The sequence below is a fragment of the Pholcus phalangioides genome, unplaced genomic scaffold (genome assembly GCF_987345545.1).
Source record: "Pholcus phalangioides strain wild (caught in Gottingen) unplaced genomic scaffold, Ppha-v1.0 ptg000015l_1, whole genome shotgun sequence".
Taxonomy (NCBI): Eukaryota; Metazoa; Arthropoda; class Arachnida; order Araneae; family Pholcidae; genus Pholcus; species Pholcus phalangioides.
This window is the reverse complement of record NW_028301608.1, coordinates 89,529,541-89,548,910: the sequence shown is the minus strand read 5'-3', so window position 1 is coordinate 89,548,910 and position 19,370 is coordinate 89,529,541. Positions and strand designations below refer to the sequence as shown.

General features: G+C 37.4%; 1 protein-coding gene across 1 annotated transcript in view; it reads right to left on the bottom strand.

The window, feature by feature from the left end:
• The window catches only part of LOC149076988 (clarin-3-like), a 42,405-nt gene that overhangs the window by 901 nt on the left and 22,134 nt on the right, over positions 1 to 19,370 (bottom strand). The window contains exons 2-3 of the mRNA XM_089242609.1: positions 9,857 to 9,970; positions 1,640 to 1,822 (exon numbers count right to left, since the gene is read on the bottom strand). Of these exons, the coding sequence (XP_089098735.1) occupies positions 1,640 to 1,822; positions 9,857 to 9,970 (297 nt within the window). The remainder of the gene's footprint in view (positions 1 to 1,639; positions 1,823 to 9,856; positions 9,971 to 19,370) is intronic.

Here is a 19,370-nt window from a genome sequence, read left to right as displayed (position 1 = left end):
TAGTTATAAAATTTAAAGAAATTCTAAAAAAAAAAAACCTCAATGAGGAAAACGTCTTCCGGATGATTAGAGAAAGAAATAATTTCAAAATTACTATTAGAAAGGGTTTAAGAACCCTTAGAACTATTGAAACTACTTAAGAACTATTGAAAGACGTAATTTCAGAATTAATGAGAAAATTTCATAAGTATTGAAAGAAATAGTTTTAGAATTAATGATAAAAAAAATGTACGACTTTGTGAGAAAAATAACGTTTAGCAATTTTTTTATGAAAATTTATGAAAAATATTTCCAGAGAAATGAAAATTCGTATTTAATGATAAAATAAGTTCAGGAAATTATGAAAATTATATTTTATTTATGAAAATTAATATAATTTCAACTAAAATAAAATTTCAAAATTAATGAAAATTCATCTTTAATCTCACAATGAAAAAAAAAATCTCCAATGATATAGGGGAGGGGCACACTCTGTTTGAATCGGAGCCTTGGGCCCTTATGAGCCCTCCTGTTAAGACGCTACTGTGTGAATCTTGATGCTGCAGTATGACGTGTTGGCCCTCGGACTTCTTTCCTTTTTATTGGCTCGCAATGTCTGAGAGTTTGAAGAACCCTAATCTAGAGAGTAATTGCCAGGAATGAGACTGGTCTTGAAAAAAAAGACAAACAAACCTAGAGAGTATGCAAGCCCAGTAACCACAATAGTGTGCAAGCATGTGATTGACCAAAAGATGGACTAGGTTAGTGAGCGACCAGGTATGTGACAAAAATCGAGACAGGTCAATGAAAAACCGAAAAAATTACCTAGGGAATCTACAATAATTTACACGACGAAATTTCCCCAGAGAGAGAGGGAGCAGTTCCATCTCAACACATGGGTTCGGCCGGGCACAGTCCAGAGACCTCAGGTACAGAAGGGGCCTCGTGATAATGAGATTTGGTTGCAATTTTTAAAAGTATGTAAATTGGTATAGGCTGTTATTTCTAGTCTTGCAAGAGAGGGCTTCAGGAAAAAAATCATTTTGCCCGGGAGGCCTATGCTGCTCTTAAGAGGGTCCTGAGAGAGAGAGAGAGAGAGGGTTAAGAGAGAGTAAGCGAGAAAAAGAGTGACTTAGAGAGCAAAGGACCAGGACAGTCAGCATCCAAAAGAGTGTGCAGGCATGCGAACGACTAAAAAAGAGACTTAGAGGCGTATCCATGGTGGGGGGACAAACCGGGCTGTAGCCTAAGTTGACAAGTTCAGAGGGGTGGCAAATTTGAGTGGTGAAGAAAATTGGACTTGAAAGGGCGGAAAAAACCATAAATCCGCCCCTGCCACATTTCATTGCGATGGAGGTCCCCCCCCCCCCCCCTCCCTCCCGATTGGACACGAGGCTTCCTGTAAATTACATATGAGGCTCCCTGTAAGTTACTCATGAGGGGTTATAAGTGTTAAGACAGCCCTATTCAACATTTCCAATTCGTGTGTGATGAATTAGTACACGAAGGTGCATTATGAGGTTGTGTGATAACATTTTTTAGGTGTTTATAATACACATTTAAACTTGAAAGCATTCTAGAATCGGGTGTATGGTTTAGAAAGGCGAAAAATAATAACGGTGAAAATATAATGTAAAAATGAAAAATAACATTACTTTACCTCCGAGAATATTCCACAGGTAGAGACCGACGAAACCCGTGACAACCTCAGCCGAAGAATTGACGGCACTGACTATAGAGAAGGCTCCAGCGATCAAGGAGAACATGGCGGACAGGCAAGTGAAACTCACTGTAGATGCCCACAATCCGAACGACAATAAACTGTCGTTAGGTTTGGATTTCTCTGAAAGACAAGAAAAAACAAATAATTGAAAATAAATGTACAATCATGGGTCGTGGAAATGGTTCTTTTATGAATGCATCACAATACCTACTAAATTATTCTGGGAAGCAGAAGCAGCAGGTGAACCATGAATAGGGCAAGGGCTGGCTGTTAGTGAATTTGAACGACCCATCTCGGAAGGCCCTACGAATCAAGTTTGGGTCGTGACCTCAAGCTCAAGAGCCCCCGGCTGTTAGTGGATTTGAACGACCCATCTCAGAAGCTGGATTTACAAGAGTTTCACAATTTTCACGCGCCCATTCGCATACAGTAATAGTTACTCGTGAAATGTCCCATATGTTTTGAATCTTAGCATTACACAAAAGAATAATTTGAAGGAAAAAAAATTGCAGTGCAATGCCTTTCTTGGGTTCTTTCCATGGTTCAAATGTCCTCAGTCCCTGACCGGCGAGTTCTGGAGAGAAAACTATTGAAAATTCCGTTTTGTGCAGTCATTTGTCATCAAGTAACTGCTATTACTACTGAACCATACACGCACCTCGTCCATATTCCTCTGCCGAACTTAAACGAATTGGTACGTGTTGGAATGTGTGTATACTAGTAGCAAACCTTCCGGGAAGTTTGTTTGTGTGTAACGCTTGTTATTTGTAGTGCTGCCATCTGCCATCCATGTTTATAACTATGTGTGAAGTGTAATGATTCTTCAATAACGTATCGTTGTAGGCCTATTGCTCTCCACATCGCGACTTTTTAACACGAATATCGACTCGCATTTGCGCCTCGAAGTTGGGAACCACAGAAAACCAACTTCAGCCGACCACCACTATGCAACGGTGGGATGCGAGCCCAGGTCCTCGCGATGCGAGTCCATCGCTATGACCAATCGACTACCACAGCGGCCATCCCGAGTGAATAAATGTTTTTCTACAAACGACACTTTTTTTGCATCAAAATTCACAATAAAGAACAGCTTTACGAGTACCAGTAACAAGAAAACTTCTTCAAAAAAGCTCACCGGATTCCGTGGCAAACACGGAACACCAGTTGGAAACCTATGATCTATTGAATTCTTAACGCTTTTTGAAAACAAGGCAGCTTTTTCCGAGCGCCATCCTCATTGTCTTGAAATGAGTTATTATATAAGCTTAATTGATATCACGCTTGTAGCTTACGGGAGAACATGTTCGTAAGTCGGGGGGATAATTATTATGTTCTGCACATTGCAAATGCGATTGAGGCGGAGTCTATCTTTCATCACATAAAAGAGAGAGAGAGAGAAAATATCGCAAAATGGATGTTAGGAAACGCCCTTGTCACTTATTTAAATTAAGTCTGGCAGAAATTCTTCAGAGCATAGGACAGTAAAAGCTTATCTATTATTTCATTTCTGAAGTTTTAACTTGGCATGTCATGATTCCTGTTTCGTTAATCAACCAGTAAACCAACATTAACTTATCTGACTTGTAATTTTCACTCTGGTCTGAACAAAACCGTGTTCCATCCCCGCAAAATATTAATTTAGAATATATCAAGGAAGCAAAGTATAGGAGAGAGAATCCCGAGTTTATAAAATTATAGAAATACCCTTCCTTTCTGGGAACGGTCCCAGGTGTAATTTTGCTTTTGTACTTTATTTTTCAGTAAAAATGTGATTGGCACGCAAGCCGCTTACAGAATGTTACAAGACGACTAAATTTGTGGGGAACTTCGGTTTTCGATCACGTTACCAGATGTTATGTTCTTTCCATTTCAACCTACATATTTGTGAAAATGACAATTAGCCTGATATCGATATTTCTGTGTTAATTTCTTATTATTTTAAGTGTTATTCTTAATACAAGTGTGATATTTCTTTAGGACAAAAAATTAAGAAGATTCATCGATCAAATATGGTGACTCTAAATCACAATGAAATGACAACTTCACTGTAACATATTGCATTTTTCATCAAAAAAGAGGTTGTGAGAACGTCAGCTTCGGTTGTAACGACACCTCCGTTATAACGAATAGATTTCACCAAATCTCCAGTGCCATTATGATCGAGTTTGACATTATTCAAAGAAACTTCTCTGGCACATTTTCTTTTATTTTATATATATTTTGCAGAAAATTCCTAGCTTCCCGAAGAAAAATTCAAAGCATTTATTTTCATGCATATCTAATCTCTTCCGCAAGAGAGATTTTTCTTCTTTAAAAATACACTTTCCATAAAAAAAAACAACGGGTTTAACTGCCAAAAAATAAGTACAATATTATGTAAATATGTTTTTTTCTCTCTCATTTTACGTTCTATATCGAGAGTATCATTTTCATAGCACATGTTATTACGTTACATTGACCCCGTTCTTTTTGAGCCGATCCTTAAGCCCCAGAATTCTTCGATTTCAGGTAAAAACGCCCACCTTTTTTTTTTTTTGTTACGGCTTCTCTTACAGAGATAGACTACATCGATAAAAATATGATTCATATTTTTACCGGTTTCATCAACCATCAGACTGCAAAAAAATACTCATACAATACGTAAATATATATTTTTTAAACATTGATTGAAAGTCTTTTATGATTATACTCGAAATAAGTAGTTTTTGCTATCGGATGGATCATCCAGGGCAAAATGTACAAAATAAAGAAGGATGACTGCTGTTATATCAATGTTTGAAGTGCTATAAGAAACATTGTGGGGGTTAGAATAAATATTATAACTATTATCTACGTTTTGGAATCAGGTGCCACGCCCTTTTCTTGATGTATTATGTACTCATATTTTTTTATTCCCCATGAATATAAATTACAATGTTCTTTGGATCTATAAGTTCAAAAATACGTTCTTATTATCCAAATAATTCTAGGTATTAATATGAAATACAGTGGAAATCTCGATTTAGCGATATTCTGCGGACCAGGAAAAAAATATCGTTGTAGAGGGATTATCGTTACGTCGAGAGGTGACATTATCATCACGTGCCATCAAATTTATACTGCTGTTGGCATCTTTTCTAAAAAATATCGGTGTTGTCAGTACCACCAAAAAATTTACTTTTGAGTATTTATTCGCTTCAAAAATTTATAACTGATTAGTTGGTTAACAAAATTCAGTTAAGCCAGTATTACACTAAAAGTGTGATAAAAGTTCTTTTACAAAGCTTGAAAAGAAATCAAGAAACTTAAACTCGAACATAACCGATACGCTCATGGGTTGCATTTTACTGTTTTATAAAAGAACTTTCATAAAACTTCTATAGAAAGACTATTCATAAACTATAAATTTCTCTTCATAAATTATCACCTCTTCATAAATTTCATAAACTTCTATAAATATATAAAACTTTTACACCGGCCTTAGATGCGAATTGCCCCTGTAAAGAGGTTTATCGCAATACTCTTAGGTGTATCACACAAAAAGTAGTGATATCGAAAATTTCATCAAGACTTTCGGTGATCAGTTGTTTTTGATTTTGAATGTGGCCAAAATAAACTTTCTGTCAAAATACGGCCCGAAAAACTTTTGTTTCTTCCAAAGCTTAGATCAATGGTTTTACATGATGAATATTGGAATTTATGAAGAAATTATGTTATAAGAATCGTAATATTACTTTTCTTACGGTGAATGTAAAATATTTCCAGAATTCTTGATAAATTGCGACAGCTAAAATCTCCTATTAACGGGTATTAATAATTATTTTACATTATCTATGACAGGGGTTCTTAACCTATGGGTCACGGCCCAAACTAGATTCGCAGGGACTTCCGAGATGGCTAATACAAATTCTTTTTTGCAGACCTGTTATAGACGCACTCGTTGCATCACTGGTTTCACCAATTTCGAAAAGTAAACCGACCCATGGGTCACGAAGCTTATATTGTTGTTGATTTTGGGTCGAAAAAGGTCAGAAGCCCCTCATCTATGGTCATCGTAGCCTTCAAATGGGGCAAGAAAGGCTAACGGGAGTCTAGCAGAAGGGCAAGAGAGATCAATTTCATTGATAAAAAGGCTTTATTTAAAAACAAAAAAAATATATCAAGTTGAAAAAGTCCCCAGCAAAACACCCTGGCATTTTGGGCTTAGAGACCCACTTCTATACGTATGAGCCCTGAGTATATGTATTACCGGAGATAGAAAATATGATTGACTACGTAGTGCTTGTGCTTTTGAAAAATGTAAACTTAATACCCATAAACGTAAATAAAACTTACGAATACCACAAGACCATCTTCTAGGTTGATGTTTACGTATTTGAATTTCATATAATTTTCAAATCGAGAAAATATATGCAAATTCTCTTTTCAAGAGAAGGATTCCGATATTTATTCGAGAAAGAGGATATCTGTATTTTTCCAAGCGTAAATTTTTCAAGCTTTAATCTTGATCGATTTTCAAACCGTTGTCCCTTAAGTGTGTCTACGCCTACTCTTTTATTATACAGTATCTCCATGAAGAGTCGAAAGGATATGCTGCGTTTTTGTGTGTTCACAGCGCTATCACCTCTTGGCGATGTATGGAAATTTTCATCTCTGCATATCATATTCTGGTATAAAGGGGGGCCATTCAAGTATTACGCCAGCATCGATGGGGGGGGGGGGGTCTACCGATTAGCTGACTTTTGATGACAAGGGGGAGGGGGGAGGTTTGGATAATGCTTACGTCATCAACCACCCTTTATGGAGATATGAAATAATATTTTTAGTGGCATCTTATACTCGGTGAACCAAAAAACCTTTCGATAGTTTGTGGGCACTTAATTAAGTAATATTCCTTCTTATTGATAAGTGCCCTACAGAGTCACTTTAGTGATCTCTAAATGTTTCGCGAATCCAAGTGGTCTGGAAATGTGTCCGTGCCGCTTAAGTGCTCTGGAACTGTGCCACGCATCACCCAAGTGATCCGTAATCACTTGAATAATCCGCGGATCACTTGAATAATCTGAGAATGTGCCGCGGGTAATTCGAACCGCACTGGGGGGCCGCTTAAGTGCTCTAAACCTATGCCACATGTCACTCAAGGGATCTCTAAATGTGTCACGGATCGCTTAAGTGTTTGTCCCGGTGATCTGAAAATGTGCCACGGGCCGCTTAAATGCTATGGAATTGTACCGTGGGTCGTTTAAGCGATCTGTAAATGTGCCGCTTAGTTCATTCTTACAAAATTAGGTTTGAAAAGGTAGGCCACATCAGATAACCCCCAGGGCCATATTTGGTCCACGGGCCAAGGACCTTTATGCGATTTATCATTATATGGCTTATATAGAGGGTAGATCGCGATGAATTCATTGAAGATAAATTTTGAGTTCAGTCTTTTCAAATAACATTGAAATTAACAGAAATTGATTATAACAATATGTAAAGGTGTTTTCTTTCGAAATTTCAATTAAAAAAATAAATTTTATTAAAAAAATTTTTTCGATCGTCGAGGGGGGGGGGGAGAAAGTGCCCTCTATGCCCCCCCGTGTATGTCTCTGATTCCACCAATATGCGTTAGGATTCAGAGAGGCAGAGCTGATGACGAAATTTCGCTGAAAAGGGAGGGAGGGGGTCAAAAATGGCTAAAAATTTGCTTACGTAATACTTGAACGGTTCCAAAGCGGTAAAAAGATCAGTGGATTTTTCACTCACAGATGGCGCTGTATCAATAGAAACTTGACAGAGTAAAATGCGACACAAAAAAGTGCCTAATTAATGTTTGCTAGGATTTGATTGCGTGAATTGGTTGATTTTATTTTATCAACTTTAAAAATGTATCATGAGTTTTCCGTCCACTTTCCATGGAGTCCATACCAGAGGTGTCAGACTCGATTGGACCTTAGGCCAGTTGTTTCAATATTATCTCTTCACGAAAATATGTAATTGCTGATTAAAAATTTGTTAAATAGCAATTGGCAATTTAAAAATGTCTCTGAATACATTTCCTTCATTTTCGCTGTAAATCTTGAAGCAAAATTTACATTTTTATCAGCCGATTGCTAGCGTACTACCTCTCGCCCAACCCCATCTCGTATATAATCACCACAAAATTTGTTAATTGCTAGAGTACCCAATTGTCTGGGGAAAATATGTTGTAAGAATTTTTGCTTGTTCTTTTTTTTTTTTTTTTTGACACAAAATAAAGTGTTCCAGACTCTGCCACGAAGCTGGGCTGGAAGAGATCCCGGCAACGGGATAAGTCCAGTGGCAAAGTTCTGGCGTTCATTCATTCAGCGTACCACCTCTTTCTCACTGCTACGTGTTCACAGTGCCGTCTTAACACATAGGCCTACCCGGGCACGGCCCGGAGGCCTCAAGAGAAGAGGGGTCTCAGAAAAACGAGAACTGGTTGAATTTTTCTGGAATTGGCCAGGTAAGGCCTCAGAAAAATCACTTGGCCATGATGCCCATGATGCTCAGACGGCCCTGGGTGTTCATTTAAAAGGTTGGTACTTTCTTAGGTGTACAAATTTGATACAGTTTGCTACGATGTCAGAAATATCTTGTTGTGGCTTCATTAATGGAAAACATGTTTAAAAATTCTTCAGTGATGCTCAAATTAGTCATTTGCGACAAGCACATGAACACCCGAAATATATACGAGCACCATTGATAAGCAATAAGCATTTGAGGGCATTACTTCCAATTGGTCACGCAAATTATAGGATGTTGCTGTTATTATTTTTCGACCTCAATATATGTATCTCGATACAAAAATATCTTGAAATACAAGACATACGGAAGACTGGATGTTGTGAAGATATTTATTATTTGAGATGTTAATTTTTTAAGGAAGGAAAAAAATCATCTCTGCCTCAACCGGGAGTCGAACCCGGGTCCATCGATTGCCGGACGAGTGCTCTGACCACTAAGCTACAGAGAAGATAGAGATTTGCCTTCACTATGTGTCCTTTTCCTATGTGTCTTCCGTATATCTTGTATTAACAAGTGGAGAGTGACATTCATGTCATATACATAGCCATCTGGTGGCTCGTCGTCCATGAGCTATTATTAGTGATCGGTTCACCGTCCATTGCACGGTTCTGTTTGGCACATATACGCTCTAGCGAAGGAAAATCTCTATCTCCTCTGTAGCTTAGTGGTCAGAGCACTCGTCCGGCAATCGAGGGACCCGGGTTCGACTCCCGGTAGAGGCAGAGATGGGTTTTTTCCTTCCTTAAAAAACGTAACATCTCAAATAATAAATATCTTCATAACATCCAGTCTTACGTATATCTTGTATTAACAAGTGGAGAGCGGTATTCATGTCATATATCTTGAAATGCTTTGCACATATCAATGGGTTGTTTATCATTGTTTTATATATTTTGTTTTTTATGCATTTATCATCCATTCCTTAACCAAAGAACCCTCGTCGTTGACAGGTTTCGAATGTTTGCGCATATATATGTAGCTGATTTCATTATATGTAGAGGCTTTCATTGCCATTTTTTAAAATAAATTATTCATGATTTTTTTTAAACAAAATTATTTATTAGTTGTTTTAATTAAAAAAACTAATAAATAGTTTATTTATTAGTTTTATAATTTTTTTTTAAATTAAAAAAACGCAATATTTTTGGATCTTATTGGGACGTCACGAGCCTCCACTAGTTCCTTTAGGGGCCACATGCGACCCGCTAGACATCCCTGGTCTATACCATTCATTTTCTACCATTTCGGGGGGGGGGGGGGGAATTTGACTGTGGGGGACTCCCCCCCCCCCCCTCACGTCTCCTCTCTTTGCTACGGCCATGGAATGCACGATGACAATATCAACTTTGGTGTCTCACAGAATTTCAGAAATTATTTTGTTTGCCGAGGAGGAAATAGATGACCCATATAGGTGCTATAACCGCGGGGCAGAGGCTATTTCCGCATTCTTCAATAAGTTTTGAAGGGGGTGAGGCTGAGCGCCCCCTCTCAATAATTAATGAATATATGATGCAACGTTCCCCTCCCATACATACGGGACGACTGGCAACTTTCAGACCTCTCAAGGTTTCCTTCATGTCGGCGTCTCTGTGGTGACACAACTTTTGTTAGACAACTACAAAAATTGGAAAATTGACTTGCCTCTCCCATCATGTGACGTTTTAACGACGAGATTATCATGAAGTTGTTTGATTCTCTCTGTAGCATTCTCTTTTGTGCTATACATGCATACCTTCAACTTGGCAATGCAGACAACTGAAAAAAAAGGAAAAGAAAAATCACCAAACATATTAACAGACATGACATAACTACATCAGTGAAAATCATTGAAGATTCCGACGAGTACCATTCACGTTACGAAACTATTCTGTCAGGACAAAGAGAGAAAATTATTATCGTTTAAGCTAATCCTTTGAGAAGATGGAGGCAACTCAAGTTTGTTAAGAAGCAGAAACAAAAATACGCGTGACTTCTCTGGAACAGTTGTTAGCAGGTATAGTCAGTGTCTCAGTGATGTCTATACGTTTGTGTGTGTGTGTGTGTATGTCAAGAATAATGACGCCTGTAATTTAGGCGCCTAACGACGCTAATTTCCAACCATGAACGTGTCGACTTAACTAAGGGTAAAAGTATTCGTATGATGATATTCTCGGTCTGTTGAAGATCCAGAACTAAACTCATCGGGGCGCTCGGCCAAGATGGCGTGACGCTTAAATCAAGCGTTTAGGTTTCTTTTCTTTTTTTATCTATTTCTTTCTTTTTTTTTGTAAAAGGTAGAGAAAAATAACTTTTTTTCCCCCATCTCTTACCCGAAGGATAGGATTGATGATAATTTTGGCATAAAAAAATAAAGAGGCATTTGTTCTTGTCGATTTATCGCAATCCTTCTGCTGGTACAATTGTTACAAAGTAGAAGTTCTCACTCTACCATAATATCTTCATTTTATCATCACTTTTTAATTCCTTCCATCCGTCTTATTTATTCTTATATTTTTGACAATATTGCACAATAGCTATAACAATGAATGATGATCCAATTCAAATCTGAAACGATTACGTTGTCAATGTATTGTCACATCCATCAACCTATTAATGTCTTGTATTGTCTCCATTGGATTTCGCTCCAGTATTTTGGAAATGCCAATGTATTGTATTGACGACAGAAGATGACTTTATAATAGAAATAAATCTAAAAATGATCATGTGTTATTGAAAACTTCCCACAGACCTATCTGTCTTCGACGGGGAACAAATATCCAGTCCATGTGTGTTCGTTCACCTCTATACTACTTCTATTAAACCAGACATGCACCTCGTCCATATTCCTCTGCGGAACTTCTAACGAACTGGTACATATTCGAATGAGTGTGTAGTGAACCTTCCGTGAAGTTTGTTTCTGTGCAATGCTTGTGTAGTGCTGCCGTCTGCAATCGGTTTTTTTAAACTATGAGTTTCTTCCTCAACTCATAGTGAGTGAAGAAATAATGAATATAATGAATATATAATGAATAAATAATGAATATAAGAAGAAATAAATGAATAATTATACCGTTGTAGGCGTGTTGCTCTCGGCGGCGAGACTTTTAAACGGGGAGATCAGCTCGCATTCGCGCCTCGAAGTTGGGAACCGCAGAAAACCAACTTCAGCCGACCACCATTGCGGCGACGGTGGGGGATCGAACCCGGATCCTCGCGATGCGAGTCCGTCACTATGACCACTAGATCAACACAGTGGCCACCTCTATACTGTACGCATTACTCATAATACAGTGACACCCCGAATTTAGGCGATAGGAGGGACCGATGATAACCTCGTGAGTCAGGGTATGATTTTGCATAACAAATACATAGGTATTAGTTAATTAGGATCGAAATTTGGAAAAACGTGTCTTTTTCCTTACTATATGGGTGTACTACCCATGGTACTTTCGTATGACTTCAGAAAAGACTCATCACTTGAGTTGTGACTGCCATCCAGTTCTTAAAATGACTGTATTCCCCTAAAATCTGCGCAAATGAAAGTCACGTGTAACTGTGATTAAATTTTAATTCACGTGTTAAATACTTTGAACAGGGGTTTCCAAATACTTTTAGTCCTGGATCTCCCCCCCCCCCCCTCAAGAAATATTTGTATTTTCTATGGACAACCGGAAACATCGGTGTTCGAAATGATCTCCCATTTATAGCAGCAAAAACCAAAGTAATCTGTCATCGCTCCGACAGCAGGCATCTTCAGAGGTTTGGAGTCAAGTAAACTATTATGTATAATAACAGGATTTTCCTCTGTGGTGGTTGAGTTATCATAGTGACGGACTCGCAACGCGAGGACCTGGATCCGAACACCCCCTCCCTTACCACAGTGGTGGTCGGCTGAAGTTGGTTTTCTGTGGTTTTCAACTTCGAGGCGCGAATGCGAGCTGATCTCCCCGTTAAAAAGTCTCAGCAAAAGCACCACAACGCCACAAATGTTCAATTATTACACTTCACTCACAATTTGAAGTATAGATGAAAGGACTAATTCATCCCCAACACCATATACACCAGTGATTCCCAATGTGGGCGATGGAATGTTCCGGGGGGGGCGGTATAAGTTACGGGTATATCATAGGATCCTATGGGTTAGATTGCGATGGGAGAAAAAAATTCTGAAGAAGGGGGCGATGGGACAAAAAAAATTTGGGAAACTATGATATACACGCACCGGACTGTTAGGTACACACACTCACAATTTCGCACAACTTGATCATTAGTAAATTGCTCAGGGCGATAGACCGGAGTTGTGCTCGGTTTGAAAGAAAAAAAGAAATAACCGGTTTATCATATTTTACCGTAACAAATGCTTCGTCCAATCAAGCCTCAGACGGAACAACTCAACGCCTTTCTCACCTGTCACAGAGACCTACGCGTGTCTAAACCTCTGACGATGTCTGCCACAGATATGGGAGAAATGTCAGGAATTGATTTTCTTAGACTGGCCTAACAACCGGGAAACGGTATGTAATTCATTGAAAGCCTGCCACGAATGCCTCAGGCAATAATCGTATAGGTATTTCTGTTGTTTTACAATAGTTAGCGACGAGTATGTCGAATCAAAGAAAAAAAAATCATCCACTTCCAGAGTTAGATGCCAACATGTTCCAAGTTGTTGATACTGAAGATAACAACCAACAATATCAGCCCTTTTTTTTCACATGATGTGAAACTAAGAATGTTATGAGAAGTGAAGTATAGGGATAAATTCCATTCAAAACTATGTATGCAATTTATGCAGCTCAGTATATTACTGATCATAAAAGAACAAAGTGGTGAATATCGTCGATAAGCATTATTCGGGAAGAAAGAAAGAAAGAACCAAACCATATCAGGAAGTCAAACTCTATCACAGCCTCGAGGCGTTACGTGCGTTATGATCAATAGTGAAATGTTGATGTTTCTTCGATTCAGTACATTTTCTGTAAAACATTCATTGTAATGCTTTTTTTCCCCCCTCTTAACGGCTGTACATTCAAAAGCAGTTGTTCTTGAAGCGTGTAAAGGCCTTTAGGGGAATTATTCTTATAAAGGCATCTGGGAAAATATAAGAAGTGCGTTTGAAATCGCACGGAAGGCATGTTAATGCATATAACATTTCCTTGTTCGCGCATCTGAATCGATTAGCAGTAATTTATCGGAAAAGTTACGTAAATTGTTCTGAAACACCTCGATACGACGATCAATCTTTACGACTGGTCGTTAACCTCGACGAAATTGCCACCCAACGATTATGTGTTCAGTTTTTACTCGACGTTTTCCCTTTCCGTTTTCCAGAGAGAGAACAGCTATTGATGGCTGATCATTAACCTGTCCATTTTCTTATTAATAATATATCATTTTTAGGTGTTTTCTACGAGATCTGTCTCGTATATTACATATAATGTAAACATTTATGAATTTCTTTTAACCCTCTAATTGGCAAGCATTGAAATATCCAGAGGATAAACATTTTGAGGGAGGTATATTAAGCAAATGAGGGGTGCCCTGAATGCTATTTTACGTGACAAAAAAAAAATGATTGTCAATATTTAAGAAAAATATAGGATATTGCACTTCAGGGACTTCACTGTCATTATACAGTGAAGTCATTTATTGTTAACCAGTTTACTTTCCTACCATGTTCAATGCACACCACATGGTATTTACCTCCAAAAGACAAGGGCCAAAAATCATTCTCGCTTGGCTTGTCAAGAAATAGGACACGTGTACTTTTGAGCCAGTCTGCTTATAATTATAGAAAACTTCATAAACATCTCACAAATAAAAATCGAATGTTTTTAGGATTCGTTTAAAAGCACATCAATGCTGAAACGAGTTCAAATAATACGTCTCTATTTGAAAAATATAAGAAAACCGTGTTGTGTGTGTGCGTTGCTTTTTTGAGAGCAAAGCCTCCAAATGAAGAACTAAATGCTCAATTTTCATTCCAAGCTGTTAATTTTTTTCCTCTGTTAAATACGTACTGAAAGCCGGAAAAATTATTTAAAAAAAAAATCTCGAATTGTACTGCTTATTACAGGGCCTTACTGAAGACATGCAAATCCTCAAAAATCGCATATAAAGTAAATGTATTGAAGAATGAATAAATGTATGATTGAAATAAATGCATTTTGAATGAATATCTTTTTCCCAATATATAAATTAACTATATTGATTCAAATTCTTTGTGATTCAAACTATAGTAAGAAGAAAATTCAGATTGCAAATTTCAAGGTTTGAAAAAAAAAGGAAATGCAAACAAAATGCTTTAACAAATTAGCGAACTCACAGCTTCACATGCTTTGCAACAAACAAAGAGTTGTCATTAATTGGAACATCTGTCAGAAAATTCACAGTATAAAACGGAAAGAATGCGACTTCACCATAGGCGTACGCAGAATTTTCTCGAGAGGGTTTCAGCTGTTTCCTTCTAGGGGGGGGGGGTTACGTTTTTCCCTGTAAAATAACACTGTAATCTTGGCTCAAGGGGGGGATTAGAACCCCACCTTTGCGTACGCCAATGAACCTCACCTTTTGTGCAAAAACATATGCAAAACTATGTATCTAACGGGTTAAAACCTTTTTCTTTTTCATACTCAGTAAATATTTTGAAATCAAAACTAGTAAAGCAAAAGTGTCGACTTTTAGACGCTACAACCAAAGAAAACGGCAAATAAAAATGTTTCCAAGTTCCTTACGCACGTTTTTACACGCAATGGATGCCACGAAATTTTGAGGAAAGCGATAGCTAATATGATCTTGTTGAACTCGGATCCTCATCATTTAAGGTCTGTTACTTGCCATGGCGAGATTTCTTTTTCTTTTCAAGGGGGGGGGGGCATCGTTCTCCTAACCAGATGGAGGCCCGCCGCTCCGCCTTGAGGACATCCTGGGAAATGTGCGTGTATGTGTTGCGAACCTAGCCTGAAGTTTGTTTATGTGCAATGCTTGTTATAGTGCTGTCATCTGCCATCAATTTTTTGACGATGAGCGAAGGATAATGATTGAATATTAGTAGGCCTGTTACTCGCTGTGGTGACAAAAGGAAGACCGGCTTGCTTTTTTTTAGTACCTAAAAGGTAAGACGCGGAAAAAGAGCTTCAACCGCGACCACCATTATATCGCCTGTGGGGTCCGAACCTATGACCTAGCTATTCGATTCCATCATGATGCTCTTACAACCACGATATATTGACGAGGCTGAAGATGCTGCTTTTGAGAGTCACGGTACATCATGGTTAATGATTGAAACCTAGGCAGTTTGGGAAATGGCCGCAAACTCGGTCACTGAATATGTGCAGTAAAAAATATATTAATTGAATTTTACCATGAATTGCGATTGATTGAGAATAGTAGGCTACTATACAGTGTTACCTTTAGATAACGGACCCCTACGGAAGTGAAAACTTTGTCCGCTAACCAGGAGTGTCTGTTAATAGTCTTATAAATCCCTAAATAGCTTAGAAATTCAAAAAAATTAAGGAATTGGTATATTTGAATGCGGTTTACAAAAAAGTTATTATTCACAAATGGGATTTTTTTTGGTACAGAAAAAAAAATTAGTTCACATTTTTGTCGGTCGACGGCGCTGCATTAAAGGAAATCACTGGAAATATGTCAATCACAGTCCTATCAAATGCAGAATGTACGATTAACCACATTTAATTACATTCAGATACATAAATTTCTTCAATTTTTATGAGTTTTTAAACTATACGAATTTATGGGCCACCCTGTACATTGTAGTCCGTTGACGTAATTAAAAAAAAAGAAAAAAAAGTGTCCGTTAAGGGGAGATGTGCGGCATAAAAATATATATAAAAATGATATACTGTTGAAAATAAATGAAGGTTTAACAAACTTATCCACGATGGCAGAATTTTTTATCGCAAACATAACACGAGACGGAATGAAAATATCGTAAATCGCACTTTCTCAGAACCCATGACTTGTTTTTTGGCAAGAAACTTACGTAAATTATCACAGAGCTAACTCGGTGACTAAAAATAGTGGTGATGGCACTAAATTGTATGTTGAGTTGTGATAATGCATTTCCATTCGAGTCATGGTGGAAAATGAACAAAAAAGAACAACAAAGATGTGGATATTTTTTGCAACTCTTTTTTTCTTCAAAATAATTAAATTACTGATATTTGTAAGCCCCCATCAAATGGTGATATCGATCATAATTGTCTGAAATTAACTTCACTTCAAATTTCTCTCATCAGTTAAGGGGCAGCTCAAGTTTACCTGCCGCAGAGTGCGAAACCTCATTTTCCCGCCCCCAAGGACGACCCTAATGAGAGGCTGACAGTTGAAAAGTTTTTCCATGTTGAAAAGTTTTTGAACTTTTTCTGTACAAAATAATAATTTCTTTCGTGAGAATAACTTTTTCGCCAACCACATTTAAATATGTCAATTCCTTCAATTTCTATGAATTTTTGAACTATTTACGAATTTATGGAACACCCTGTATTACAAATTTTATAAGGACTAAAATTCTAACGAGCTGTTGCTAATAAGTGGTTATCAGTGTATGCGAGTTTTATAACCGAATAACCTCAATATACTTCATTATTATATCTTCAAAAATACGATGACCATAGCCTTGGAAAAAAAAATTGTGGATATTTGGGTCATGATCGACGATTGTCCGTATACGTATTTACCAATTAAAAATCTCATTGATGAATGCAGAAAGGTAGAGTTCGGCTTTTCAATGAATAAGCGCAACATGATGTACGCACATCTATACACGAATGAATGACCTCAAACAAAACCAACCGAATCTACATGACTAAAGGCCTTCCTGGCTTCTAAAATTATATTGGACCTTCCTCTATTTTTCTTTTCCGAAGTCACCCATTGCAGCAGAAAATCCATGTCTGACACAATATGAAAATAATATCCGCCCAAAAAATATATAAAGGAAAAAAACATCCATATCATGAGAACAAAACAGTCTCGCATGTGTTTTCCGCTTTTTATATATTATGAATTTTTTGTTGTTTGTAGTCAGTGTGGCAGTATGCCAAGGGAAGGTTGTTCAACTCTGACCTTATATAAGGTAAAAAATACTTGCCACGATGGTGATGATAAAAAAAAAAGGAGGATCGGTTGTATCGGATTAATGGAGTAGAGCTTGCAGTAATAAGATAACAAGCGTTTTTTTTTTTTTGGAATGCCTCGTACAACAATAGATGCGTTTGTCTGTGGTACGCGGTGCATTGCGATAGTCTTGGCATCTATCCTATAAACATCAGAGACTTGAATCATTTTGAATTCCGTATGACATATGGAGCAACGACAACTTTGATGACTGTCATTGCGAGAAATAATATGTGCTGATACTTAGTCAGTTTTTTCGTCATTATGCAAGTTCGCGACGCGTTTTCTATCGCATTTTGTATTTATGCAAGTTTCCAACATGTTTTCTCTCATATTTTCGTAATTATGCAAGTTTGCAAAATGTTTTCTATCATGTTATTGTAATTATGCGAGTTTATAACATGTTTCCTCCCTTATTTTCATAATTATATAAGTTCCCTGAACGTGTTTCCCCCTCCATTTTCGTAATTACCGTATACACTCTTATATAAGCTGACCCCCCCACCCCTCCAACTTGAGGACCACCAAAACGATAGAAAATTGGAAGCTCGTATATAAGATGATATTAAAAAATTAGACACATTTTGGAGGAAAAAATGTGTATTTCTGATATAACTTTTTTTTTTTTTGTAATACAATGAAAAGTAATCAAAACACCTTCCAAATATTTTTCTTCCTCCCTCTTACTGACTTTCCACTTTACGAGACAGCATTAAAACGTTTTGACGTGAATACGTCTTTTAAATCACCTTACGATAAACACCTTCTATAGCAGAAAGCCTCCTCGCGAAGCTCGTGATCTCACCAAAGTCGTTCATTTCACCTATAGTCATTGAATATACTGCAAAAAAAAGGTGAAGATTTTTCGCATACGCCGGACTGCTATATCCAATAGGCTACAGGTGAAATGGATGACTTCCATTGTGCATCCCATCAATCATTTTTCGAAATGTCTATTAATGATTCTCATGGAGCCTGACAACCTTTTTGATTGCCTTTGAATTAAATTACGCTATGTTTCCACTGGGAAAGTTGTTATTGCGTGAATCAGACATGGAACCAGGAGGCAACCGCACCACATTGCCATATATGCTATAGAACCTTTCGATGACCGAAATAGACTTGTTATTGATTTATTGACAATTGCAGTTTTTTTTTTAAAATTCATGAAGCATTATTATATCTACATGTTTCTCATAACCACAACATGCAATGGAAAATGCATTTAATAATGCTTTTCTTCTAAATACGTGTCAAGTAATCCTTTACCCTGTCAACCCATCTCGCTAAAACATGCAAATCAGATTGCATATATCAACTATTGAATTTCAATACATTGTTCATGGCAAGAATAATGGAAAGACAATGAATTAAATAAAAAAGGTATTGTCTCACAATACGCGAATTCTCATTGGACATGATGTCAACAAAGATAAAACCGTCATTCTTCCCTCCGTAATGTTTTTTGAAATTGCTCGTAAATTATTGTCATCATTTTTCTTGGTGTTATTCCATTCCGAACACAACTTTTGTCCAAATTATACCCCCCCCCCCCCCCAAGGGATGAGACAAAACTTAACGTTGTCATTTTCTTGGGTTTGTCAATGTCATCTAGTAACGCTATGGACCGAGACGGACCTGATCCGTTGAATGTCCCGTAAAAAACATTAATTCATTATAATTTATTATATTTTTGTCCAAAAGATTAGTTACATGAACTTAGTTTAAACACCCTTAAGATATGTTACAGTGGAACCTCGTTTATATGTCGATCAGCGATACGACTTTCACGCTTATACGACGTTTGGTTTAGGTCTCAGTTGGTCCCTATACGTTTTAATGTTAAAATAATTCATTTATTCGACGTAAAACCTCAATTATTCGACGTTTCCTCTTCGACTCCAACTCCGAATCCTTTGGAAAAAAAACGTCATTTATACCCATCAAATGTACAGTTTTTGTATTCAGTGAAACGCGTTTGCTGGAATACAGTTCTTCTTACATATGGTCATCGCAAAACCCATAAGTTTTAGGG